Raw genomic sequence first — 12,763 nt, forward strand, 5'->3', positions numbered from 1 at the left:
TATTTTAAATAACCATTTGTACTACTTTGCCCCAGTTTTTGCATGTCACGTGGCACTGACAATCAGACAAGCTCATACGAGCTTTGGAGGAGACGGTCTGTGACAGCCTACAGCTGGACAACCTTGTGCAGGGCTGTTTTCACTTCCAAAGACATTGTTTATTATCTGTTCCATCCACTTTGGACTGCTGATGCCCTTTGTTAGTTAACCAGCTGTATCATCTAAAACTGTACAAATAGTACTTGGAGCAAACACCAGGGCCACTCCAGGTCCATTTTGTGTACTCCCTCTGTGAGCCAGCAGTTGTGGAAGCCTGTGGTGCTCAGTGGTTCAGCCTGCACATGGGGGAAAAGGGCTGCCTTTTAGAAGGTAGTAAACTACCTTCTAAAAATGTTCCAGAAAGGGATGGCTTTAAAACATCATTTAATTTTAGCCACAGCAGTGCCTTTCTGCCACAGCACATTAGCTGTTTTGGAGACCACTCTAAAGTACCTAGCTTTCTTTATGGCTCTACAGAGAGGCAGAGACGTCTGTACGTATCACAGAGGCACTGAGGACTTGCTTAAAGATTCCAGTTCAAAAGCCAAGAATAAGTTAGATACTACAGTACTCAGCACTTAGCCACCTTTTTGGTTTCAGTTCCTTCACTGTCCAGAGACAGTGAAGCTATAGGCCGCTATATAGATCTTGAAATAAATTACCTACTGTGGAGATTTGCTCCACAGAGAAATGTCACTCATTTCTTATCGTCTGCGGCTTCTGCAATGACAACCAGGAAAATAATTTTGCAGCCCTTAAATTTGTTCTAGTTAGTTAAGAATATCAGTGTCTGTATCTTATATAGGACATGCAGGTACAAGTTCAAATGTTAGACTTGTGTCTCTGTTTGGTCTTAATTATTGGCCTTTTGTTAGAGAACCACTGGTATTTCAAATGAAAGACTAATGTGTGCTCAGCCTTTGCAGTGATTTACATCATAACTTTTCCTTACTGTTATCAGTAAAACTAGCAGAGGCAATAAAGGCTACAATTAACACACTGTTTTATCCTGCCAATAGCAGCACAGCTACTGAGTGGGTAAGAAGGGCAGCTGCATCTAGCCCTGCAGGTCAGAAATGTCCCAGCATGTGGCTAACCGATGGTTAGAGTGGGAGGAAAGGACAAGGCGTGTTGTTGTTTACACCAGGGCCCATGACAACTAAGTTGAGAACATAACTTGAAGTCACAAGATATTTTGTCCTAATCCTAATAACTGAGCCAGGCATACTGGCTTTAGTGCTAACAGATGGATGTTAAGACTCTGGGTTGACTGAGAACATCAGGCCCAGATTTGATAATAGGCTCAAGAGTGAGACAAAAAGTCTACAAAGCAGGTGTAAAGATGCTTTCTCAGTCTGCTCTTCAGTTGATATTCCTGTATGCCAGGGAGAAATAAGCCTTGTGAGAATGAAACAGGATTGTTGCTTTTTCCCACTGAAGTATTTAGCTTCAAATTCACACAGAGGCAAAACAGAATATTGAAACTTCTGAAGGAAAACAGTACATCAGTAAACATCCCAACTGTGCCAGACTGCAGCATCTTGCTACTTTACCACTGCAACAAATTCCTAATGCACGCTCCCCTCAACACTCTTTCTATAGAGAGGGAAAGGAATTTGGCCCACTGTGTCAAATACAATGAGAAGCTGTCTGTAGAATTATATTCTAGTTCAGAAATAGTTTGCATTGATTCCTTGGTGAGAAAAAGGCTTAGTTAAGTCTTTGTCACTGCCAAGCTGGAGAAGTGACAGTATAGCAGTTAACTACACTGCCTTACTATCTGAAACAGACTTACATCCTTTGCTGCCTAACACTGATAATCCTCTTGACTGTCGTCTCTGGTATGCCCATGTCTCCATTCATATGGTAAACTCTATGAAATAAGTTGCTACAGACCAAAAATCCTGGGTCTTAGGGTACTGCTACAAAGCCTGGCTTTTCTAGGCCCTTCCTAAACAGAAATCTGAGATCCCTGTTATCCTAAAGTATATGACTGTTAAGGCTGTGTCTAGATGTTAATGTGGAAACTCCAGTATTATGTGCTTCATTTGCCACTGAAGATTTCTACTCCATCTGCATTGAGGAGGACAGACTATTCCGAGAACTCAACCATTTCAGTGCAAGCTCACCTGTATCACCTCCAGCCACCTCTGGCAGGTATTTAGGACAACCTACTGACCCTGTGTGAGTGCTCTGCTCCTTGCTAGGGTCAGGGCAATCAGCTAAATTTGTTGTGGCACCTGTAACCTGCAGTCCCTGAATGGGACTGGATCTGGGGCTGTGATCTGGCCTGGGTCTAGGATCCACTGTCTCTGAAGAAGATTCAACCTAGAATTTATTAAAAAAAAAAAAAAAGTACTGGGAATCAAAGCAAAAACCAAGAAAAAATGTCTTCCAAGACAAGACTCAATTGGACTTTTTTTTCTCTGATCAAATAGAGGAACAGACAAATTAGCACCCCAAGCCTTTATCTTGCAAGGAGTTATGGCATGCATATATATGTAATGAACTTCTAGTCATGGAATGATTCTTGGCAAGCAAATGCATTTCAGAATAACAAAAAAGCACAAGAAGGAAATAAATCAAATTGGCGCTAGCAGTTCAACAGCCTAGGTACAGACAGAACTGGAAGGAGCTTGTTGCTACTTACATTCTGTAATGTCTTGGAAGCACTGAAACTACTTGTAAGAGATTTCTGCCCAGAAACCTAAGTAGAGCTTTAAAGCTTTATTTTCATTGATTGACTCTATGTCTTGAACAGAATTACTCTTTTCTTTCATCCCACACAGATCTTTAATACAGGCAAACATTACAGATACAGACATGAATACAGTCTTTTTCAAAGTTAGCTTTTTGTACAAAGACATACTAAAATGCAGGGAAAAAGAGTAACATGCCTGAAGGAGTAATCAACTGCCAAGAGCTTTTCATTGCATTGTTCTTAAAAAACAAACCCTCAAAAATCCTTTTGAAATTAACACCATTACTACTGATTGTCTACTGGTTGTTTGCTCTTAGCCTGAGTCTAAATCCATTCTTGCTTTGCTTGTTACTAGTTGTGAACCTCCTTAGGAAACACAAGACAGAGGCACTAATACAAGGCTGCCACATAAGCCTCTCCCCTAATAACTGTAAAAGAAAGGGGCAATATAGAATCAGCTTACTTTGTTCACCATCTGGTGCTGAAATTAAAAAAATAATAATAATAAAAAATCCTTGAGAGTCCATTCTGATACCCTAGCTACTCAGCATGTCTATTGGAGAGAAGGAAGGAAGTGTTAACAACTGAGCTACCTCATTTCTGTCTGAAGCATAGGTAAGTGTTGGGATGAACCAATGGAGAAGATTTTTTTAGCACGTTTTTATATTTAGGATTCTCCAGTTACAAACTGTCGCATGGGACACTTTGTCACAACACTGTCCTGAGTCCAGAATCTTGGGTCCAAGGACTGGAAGCAGGCAGCATTGTGCAGACACCACCTGATTCCAAGCTCTCCTTTACCAGCTCTGAAACAGAATAAGGCTTGCTTCCAGTTTCAAAGGGAGCAGTGAACAGTAATCAGCACAGAGGGTTCAAGAACTGAAGAGGGCCAAGTATATAAAGAAGTCTGTATAGCTGTTGCCTGCAGAGTACCCATTGAGGCTAAAAGAAAATATGAATCAGTTCCTTTTTGTCAAAATTAGGACCCACTTCCAGGATTGTAACCCACAGTTACAAAGATCAGATGTGGTGACCACCTTCACCTTGCATTGTGTGTGATGTGTGGATGCTTTTACACCTCTACCTAAAATGTTACCAAAAAACTCTCCTTGTAATCCATCACTGACTACGGGTACACTGAGAGGTCTACACTGGAAATATCATCAGATTTTTTAGTGAACTGACAGAGAGGTTAAATGCCTATCAGACGAGAGTCACTACGTTAAGTGGTCCAGTTAGGGCTAAAGAACTTAAAATGAGGTACAGTACTGATGAATTCAAGGCACATTTTTTACACATTTAAATTTTTCTGCAGTATCATCTGTCCTATAGTCTGGCACAAAGCAATAGATGCAGCAGAGGGGGACTGATTTTTTTTTTCCCAAGTTTCTACAGTCAACAAAATACATGGTAACAACTGAAGATACAGCTACTAAGTTTCTGAAAAGGGTTTAAGCAGCTCTCTGTGATACCATAAAATCTGAGAGATTTTCAAAAGACGTTTTAAGGTAGCTTCTTTCTGGTACGTCCTATCCACCCAAGCACAGGTCTGGGGCACATCGTCCTCCCTTTCCCACCGTGAGGAGTACCACTCCTCAGCCCTCTACTACCTGTGCCCTAAAACTGCAGCGTCAAGACCACCCAGTTCCCTTGTGCAAGGATTGTCAGATGATCAGATGCATTTTCTCCCCCCACGCGACCACTAATTCAATGCACAGCAGGCAGTTTCCTCTGCCAGCTCCTCACCCCTTCGCGATGCCTTGCTCTCTCCACCCTCACTTTCCTCTCCACGCCAGCACATCCCAATCACTCAGCTCCCTCTCCATCTGCCTCCTTACTGTGATGTGCGAGAAGCAGAGAAACTGGGAGCACCGAGAAGAAACAGGGGGGCTGTGCTCTGCGGGCTGGCCCTGCCTGGAGCAAGAGATTGGGGTAACGGTATCTTGTTTACTGTGGTACCCTGTATGCACAGGCCCGTCAGCCTTTGCCGCCCTGGCTGGGGCACGGTTGGGAAGATGAACGCAGCGGGCCCGCGCCGACGTGGGGAGACAGAAGGAAGAGCGTGCTCAGAGCTCACGGGCTCTGTAGGGAATTTCGGTCCTCGGGGGGGTGCAGGCGGCGCTCCCCGCCCCGGGACCTCCCCCGGGCTCCCGTCCCCGTCTCCCGGTGGCTGAGCAGCGGCCGCCCCCCCCCCATCCCCCCGTTGCCTCCCTCGGGCCGGGCCCGGCCCCGTGTGCGTGGCGGCTCCCCGGGGCGGGGCGGGGAGGGGAGCTCGGCGCTGCCCGGCCGCCGCCCCCGCCCCATCGCTCCGCGGCAGCCTCCTTCCTTCCCTCCTTCCCTCCTTCCCTCCCTCTCCCTCTCGTCCCGCCATGTCGTCCGCCAAGCACCGGGGCCCCAAGGGGGGCAGCCCGCCCGCCGCCGCCAACGCCAACGAGCGGGGCTCGCAGCCCGGCGGCGCCGAGGAGGCGGCGGCCAAGAAGCCGGCGGCGGCGACCCACGGCCGGGGCGGCAGGGCCGCGGCGGGGGGCGGCGGCGGGGGAAACCGCTCCGGCTCCGGCTCCGCTCCTCGCCGCGGCTGGGCGCTGCTGCTGGGCGCCGCCGTGGTGCTGGGCGCCGCGCTGCCCGCCGGCTGGTACGTGCGGCAGCTGCGGGAGGAGGTCGGGCGGAGCGCCCGGGAGAGGGAGGCCTCCGGCCGGCAGCGGCAGGAGCTGGCCGCCACCCTGGACGCCGTGGTGCAGAAGGTAGGGCGGCGGGGGACCGGGGAGGCAGGGAGGTGTCCCCGCTCCACCCTCCCGAAAGGCTGGGTGTCTCCCAGCGGGTGCAAACGTGGCCCCGGGGGCAGCCCAGGCGGCAGCCGGCCCCTGCTCGGCTTGGCTGGGGCACGAAGCCATTTTCCGTACGCCCGGGCGTCGGTGGGACCCGCGGGTGCGAGAGCTGACCATCGGTCATCTCCTGTCACGCTGTCCCGTCGCGAGTGCAAAGGCAGCGCGGTGAGGGGTGGCCTGCCCTCGGTGCCACGTCCGGCGGGCAGGTGCACGCACAGGGGCTGAAGGTTTTGGCTGGACGTGGCAGGAGCCGCAGCGGTCCTGCCCAGGAACCCAGGAGTGCCAGCAGCGCAGGCCTGACACGCCTGCCAACCCCTGCCGCCATCTCCTGCACAGACAGCGAGGCCGCCGCAGCCGTAGCAGGGGTGTGAAGCTGCTGGCAGAGAGTGGCTTGAGGGATGTGAAGGAAGCGCTCCTTCCCCCCCCCCGGTTTTGGTTTTGTTCGCTCAGGCCCTGTGAGTCCTCGAGCTAGAGCTTGACAAGTGGCACTTCCCATTGGGATATGTCTTAAGGGGCCCGAAACCTGTCAAACACACTGCATGTGACAGCGTGTAATCAAGCAAAATGCACATAGCAGGCTTCAGTCTAGGGAGTAGGTAAACGGGCTTGTGAGCAGTAAGTGAAGTTACAACTCAAGCAGATCAAAGACAAGGAGATTCCTGTCCCAGCTTGACTGCTGCACGCTCAGCAAGCCCTCTCCCTGCGGACACCCCAGTCCCCGTGGCTGAGGGCCTGGGCCCCATCAGGAGGACGGGACAGGGCAGGACAGCAGGGCTGGTGCTGGCGAGGGTCCCCCCGCCGCCCCGTGGCGTTCCCGGAAACACGGCAGCATGCACACGTGGAGTCTGTGGGATCCGCCGTGGCGCTTCCTCTCATGGGGAGGAAAAGGAAAAGTCCTGGAGGGCAGAAGGGCTGCTGCGAGAACGCAGGGCCACAGTGGTGTTTCCAAAGGTGATTTTTAAATCCTTTTATTTTCCCCGCTGATGACTGCGCTGTGATTTGAACCAGCATTTTTTTTTAACTTTTTTTTTTTCCTTCCAGTTTTTAAGGCATTTTTGTACACTCTTTGTAGGATGGAAGAAATTGCAATGGCAGGGAACAGGATGTAAGATTACAGTACACGAGTATAGAAGCCAGATGTATGAGCAATATATAAGCTCATCCAAGCACAGGAATGGATGCAGATTGCTGCCTGTGTCTCTGCATTGTTGCAGAAGATCTTAGGTATCTGTTGCATATTATAAGAGAGAGGTGTATAGTGTAAGTTTATAAATAGTTACTTTGAAAGAGAACTGAAACTGATTTCCTATATATAGCAGATGGCTGATGTGAGACATACAGTAATACAAGAATAAGAGATGGGAAAGATAAAACGGACTTTCGATGTAACCCTTGAAAGCTTTGTTTGCTGTGGCTTTGAGTTGCATTTGCAGAAGAGAGCACTTGAGGAAGAAGAGACCATTATTTCTCTGTTGTAAAAAAGTGTGGGGTCCCACGTTGTACTTAGAGGGTACTGTCAGTGCAGGCTGCCATATGGAGCTGTCTTTCCCCTTTACTCTTTTACTGCAGAGAGCTTTTGTCAGGAGTAAGTGTTATATAAGCTCATCTGTTTTACACATCAGCAGTAGGAGGAGAAAGGAAATGATGTGGAAATTTAGTCTTCAATATAGCACAGCTTTCAGAGAGGCCAAGGTTGCTTGGTGTTTGAATACAAGGTAGTATGACCAGTTAGAGAAGACGTAGAAGTTAGCTCTAGCTGTATTTTTATGTGCTGTTTATGATGTTAAACTTTTCAAGGGCTATGGTTTCAAACATTGCCAGCCACAAAGAGCAAGCAGGCAAACTCACAAGTAGGTGCATGCACAAGCCAACCGCGCAGTGGGGATGAGCTATTGCTTTGAAGTTGGGAGTTTTACATTCCTCTTGTGAGGGGTTTGCTTTGGGCCCTGGTGGCTCTTGGTGAGTTGAGCATAGGCTTGGGCAGGTGAGATTAGAAGCTGGTCTAGTTAGAGGATTCGGGTCCATTTTATTATATCAGAGCTCTCCGATCTTCAAACAGCTGGCCCATGTAGAAGTATAGGAAAGCAGCTCCATCTTAGACCATGAGCATTGCCCAAATGTAGTGGACAAGTTCGTATAAAGTACTTTATAAGTGTGGAGGGCTGGATTCCCTCTGTACGGCAGCAGAGGTCTCCTGGCATTCTAGAGGCGTCCCCTGCCCGTTTCTGATGCCTTTTCTTAGACAGACATTTGAAGATGGTTAGTTGCAAATTTCAATTTGGTGGTTCAGATGTGTCAAAGAAAATAAATTCTGTCATAAGACAGGGAGAAGAACTTTGATGCACTCTTCTAGATTTCTGAAGTCCATTTATAGTCATTCAGAAAATGCTATGCAGAGAAAATCAGAATGAATGACAGCTAAAATGTAGTGGAAGTGAGGCTGATGAGTCAGAGTAATGGCTGTTGCCCTGCTGCAATGCGTATGGCAGAATTACTTTCTTTGTTCCCCCTCTTCGGTTCATTTCTAGTTTCCTATGCAAGTGCTAGACAATACAAGTATAGGGAATGTGAAGTTATTGCAAACCCTTTTACAGAAGGGGGGGGGTAAAGGAAGTAATCTTTATGGGCATTCTTCAAACTTTGGGGATCCTTCAAACCAAGAGCAAGTCTCACAGCCAAGCTCTGTAGTTCTTTCACCGTGTAGAATTCCCTTAAAAACAATGAGGATTTGGTCAGGGAATTAAGATTTGCAAAAATACAAATAAATAACTTAATTTCTTATTAGTAAACCTGTTAGGTGTTCTGAGATGAAATTATAGGTTCAGAGGCTGCCTGGGAATTGCTGGAGCCATTCTCAGTTACAAAGAAGAGAAAAGTCTCTGTATATTTCTTTCTAGGAATAAATAAAGTATATTTCCTTCTATTTATAAAATAAAACCACCCCTCCAGCTGTGTATCTAATCAGTAAACATGGCAGTCCATGTGGCATGCCTGATTAATATACCCCTCAGACACAGAGAGTAGCATGAGGCAAGGCAACATGCATTACTCAGCACTTGCCATCCTGCCAAAGCCTTGAGGTATTTTCTTCGTGGTGGATTCCTGTTGCAGCCAGCAGGAGTGCTTAAACTGCTTTACAAACTCCAGAAAAATACAACCCACACACGCACAAAAAGGCTTCTCAACAGTCTTGAGTCTGATACTCTGCTTGGTCCCAGAATTAAGTAATCCATGCTTCCCTGTTGGTGTGCCTGGATCTTAACTTCAAGAGCTGCTCACCCCTTGCCCTTTTCCCTGTTTCTGCCACTAAAACTGTGGTAAAGAGAGTTTTTGTGATCGGGAAGCTTCATAGCACACCCGACCCAGTGGTAACAGCTCTCTGTATTAACCTGAGACAGAAGCCAGTGAGTCCCCTTGGCCATTGCTACAGCTTTGTTCTAAGCCTATGTATGTACGTAGAGCCAGCCCAGGGAATCATATAGCTCAGGGGTCCAGATGCAAACTGTGGAGGCTTGGGCTTGATTTTCACTTCCACAGATTTCCTGGATAATCTGTGGCAGGTCAGTGAGGGCCAGGGGTCCTTAGTGGAAGGTATGTGCACCTATAGATCTAAGGCCTATAGATCACCTCAGACTCTTCATGCTGGCTTTTTTTGTACCTCCTGGATCTGTGTGCTATAGAGTGATCTCAGGTAGGGAGTGTGATGGATTGCGAAGTGATTGTTTAGTATGGTAGTGAGGGCCATAAGAATCTTAGAAACAAACGGTAAGGATGAAACTGTAAATATTAACCATCAGGATTTCTGTTTTAGGTGCGGTCCCTTCAAGCCACGTTTGGGGATTTTGAATCCATGATGAAAATTGCTCAGCAGAAGCAGGAGGTTACTGAGAAGGCTGTTAAGCAAGGGGAGAGTGAAATAAACCGGATCAGTGAAGTGCTTCAGAAGCTGCAAAATGAAATTTTGAAAGACTTGTCTGATGGCATCCACATGGTGAAGGATGCAAGGGAACGAGACTTCACATCGCTGGAAAACACAGTGGAAGAGAGACTAACAGAGCTAACCAAGTCTATAAATGATAACATTGCTGTATTCACTGAAGTCCAGCAAAGGAGCCAAGATGAAATCAACAATATGAAAGCAAAGGTTGATTCACTAGAAGAAGCAAATGTGTATAAGCATGAGATAAAGGTGCTAAAAGATGCTTTTGATGAGATGCAAGCATCCATGAAAAGCAAAGAAAAGGACATAGAGACCTTGAAGAGCACAATAGACTCTATGGAGTCTGATGTGTATACCGAAGTGAAAGAGTTAGTCAACCTCAAACAGGAACATGAGAAATTCAAAGAGGCTGCAGACACTGAACACCTCTCATTAAAAGCTTTACAAGAGAAAGTTCTGAGGGCAGAGGATTCTATTATGCATCTCCCTGGTGACATTAAAAGACTTGATGAAGATTTACTGCAGGTTAAAGCCGAGCTCAGCAAATGGGAAGAAAATGAACTCTTCAGAAAAGCATTAGAAACTTTTGAAAAGAACAGTGAAGGACTGGAGTCTCGACTGAGACACATAGAAGAGAGCTTGGAGTCTCTAACTTCTGTTGCTGCTCAGCATGGTGAAAAGTTGCAGTCTTTCCTTTCTAAGGAGGCAGAGTACGAGAATAAGCTCAATACTCTAGAACAAAGCATGAGTGATCTTCAGGGAATCTCGGGTATGGACGTCACTTCAGTCTCAGACGTTCTCAAAAATCTTGGTGAATCACAGACCTCACTGTACAATGACGTAGAGAACTTGAGAAGAAGTATCAGTGACCTGCCATCCTCTGGTGCTCTTCAGGATGTCCAGAAGCAAATTAGTGCTTTGTTGGACCAAGGAAATCTTCAGACAGATCAAGCACATTCTCAAGGCTATCTTGAAAAATTTAATTCTGTGGAAGGCTCTGTAGATGAACTGAGATCTTCTGTCAGCCAGGTTGATTCAGATTTGAAAATGATCAGAACTGCAGTGGATAGTTTAGTCTCCTACTCCGTGAAAATTGAAAATAATGAGAACAACTTGGAGTCTGTGAAGAGCTCAATAGATGACCTGAGGAATGATCTGGAAAGATTGTTTGTGAAAGTAGAAAAAATACACGAAAAAGTTTAGGCAGCAGTGCTCCTTGTGCAAATATTGGATTATAGAAAATAGCTTTTGTATGCCCAGTTTTTTACTCTTTTTAAAAGCAGTTTGATACCTCCAAAGAGAATAAGAATACTTTAATAATAGAGACAGTTCTGCTTATTTCCTTTATTTCTCTTTTGGTGTAGTTTTTTATTTTATTTTTTTTCCTATTTTGTTTTAAGAAAACATGAGTTTAGTTGGGGGTTGAGTTTCTAAGGGCTCTTCTTCTCTGTAAAGTTGTACCGCTGAAACCGTAGTGGTGTAACTAAGGCACGACAGCCTCATTAGCATGGGCACATATTTAACGGTATTAAGGTGTTTCACGCTAGGACACTATATAACCCACACCAAAGGGCCACAGCTGTTCTGGTATGAAGAAGTGCCATATGCACTGACGATTTTAGTGATACATTTGGTTCAAGGAACAAAAGAACGAACCTATCACCCTGTCTGAAACTGCTACCGGTAAATTGTGGACAGGGTTTGAAGCAACTCATCTGTTTCTGCAGTTTGGGGCTCAGCCATGGAGCCTGTAGCAGGTACCAGCTGAGCTGCAGTACGTTTCTGTGTGCCCGTAATCTGTACTGTGGAGCTAACAGGCGTTAGTTGGACCCCCAGTAAGGAAAGGTTTGAGGTAAGTGGTGTTGCTTGGGGCTGAGACCTGAGAGAGGTGCTCCACCACATGGCGGGAGAGATTTATTGTATGATCGCAGGCTTCTTTACCAGCGTCTGTAGCTGCCAGTGAGGAAGATCAGTGCTTAACATGGACATCTGAAAGAGGGGGAAAGTTTCAACAGGGTACAGTAATATTTCTGTCATATTTTTGGGCTGTTTACATGATGAGGCTGTTTCTTGTAAAGTCCTAATTCTCCGTGATGCAGGATTTTCTGTAAAAATGATCACAAATTTGAATGAGGGAGGACAAAAGTCACAGCTCTCGTGTCCCTGTATAGCAAGCATGCTAATAATAATGTTACACTTCACAACACAAAAGGGGGGAAATCAGCATGAAATCAGCAGAATTGCTTCTAAATGTGTACTTTTCACACAGCTGTCAGTGACCTGAACTATTGCTGCACACTCAGGACTTCGGGTCAATTCCTTATCGCTGGTGTCCCCAGGTGTCTGTCTGCCTGGGGCGCTGGTGGTGAAGGATCCTTCCAGTAACTGGTTGAGAGCGAGGAAAAGGTGTCGCAATACTCTAGGTGTTGGAGTTCATTTTAAAACCACTTCTACAACTTTCTCGGTTTTCTGTCTTTTTGGAAAGGATTTCTAATATCCCTCCTTTTCAAGTTTACTTTTCATCTTTATCCAAAGAGTTGATACAGGTGTCTGCACGTGGAGACATTGGATATAGGGGCCACCGCTGTCTCGTGCGCATCGTGCCCACCTCTGCCTGCACTTTGACTACATTAGGAAAATCATTCCTAGAAATAGCACTTCCCAAAAGTGATGTGTTTGTGGGAACAGCACAGGTAAAAAGGAGTTCTCTTAGGTAAATAAGTAGTGAACTGTATTTCCTGTTGTTCCCACAGTAAATAGGAAAGAATTGCTGGCAAAGAAGGAGGGACCCATGGCATTAAGATAACTGTTGTCACCGTTTGAACTGCACTGTTCTCTGTTGACTTCTCAAGTTCTTGAACAATGTTGTTTAGGTTACTGTGAAACGAACTGTATGGCTTATTTGCGGTATTTTTAATACATAATAAACATTTGGAATATTCTTTGCACCTTTTTTTTTTTTTGATTGCTGCTTAGTTAATGTAGCGTTTCCCAGGAGGCTTCCAGTGCAGGAAAGGGCCTGGGGGAAGCACCAGAGCTTTACACTGAGGTGGGGCAAAGCCCTTTACTTCTCAGCTTTCATTGAGGAACACAGAGGTAGTTTATCTGCTGTGCTTACAGAGGAGCTCTTGAAGACGGGATTTGAGCCTGATCAATGCATTAGTGTTGAACATAATGTTCAGAAGCCATTGTGAGGTGAGAAATACATGATTTATGCAATGAATGGAATGCCAGATACTTCCAGGAATGCCATTGATA

General features: G+C 46.1%; 1 protein-coding gene across 1 annotated transcript; it reads left to right on the forward strand.

Moving 5' to 3' along the window:
• The first annotated feature begins 4,983 nt into the window (after positions 1 to 4,983).
• On the forward strand, positions 4,984 to 12,453 carry CKAP4 (cytoskeleton associated protein 4). Its single transcript, XM_080575761.1, has 2 exons — positions 4,984 to 5,481; positions 9,377 to 12,453. Exons 1-2 carry the CDS (start codon positions 5,110 to 5,112, stop codon positions 10,706 to 10,708), a joined length of 1,704 nt encoding a protein of 567 aa, XP_080431887.1. The 5' UTR covers positions 4,984 to 5,109; the 3' UTR covers positions 10,709 to 12,453.
• The last annotated feature ends 310 nt before the right edge of the window (positions 12,454 to 12,763 follow it).

The sequence above is a fragment of the Anser brachyrhynchus genome, assembly GCF_964034855.1.
Source record: "Anser brachyrhynchus genome assembly, chromosome: 1".
In the NCBI taxonomy this organism is placed as follows: domain Eukaryota; kingdom Metazoa; phylum Chordata; class Aves; order Anseriformes; family Anatidae; genus Anser; species Anser brachyrhynchus.

What these genes read in the sequence shown, in the direction of transcription:
- CKAP4 (XM_080575761.1), top strand. Translation starts at nt 5,110, where the DNA reads ATGTCGTCCGCCAAGCACCGGGGCCCCAAGGGGGGCAGCCCGCCCGCC. An exon ending in TGGACGCCGTGGTGCAGAAG is followed by an intron (nt 5,482 to 9,376) that starts GTAGGGCGGCGG and finishes TTTCTGTTTTAG; the next exon opens with GTGCGGTCCCTTCAAGCCAC.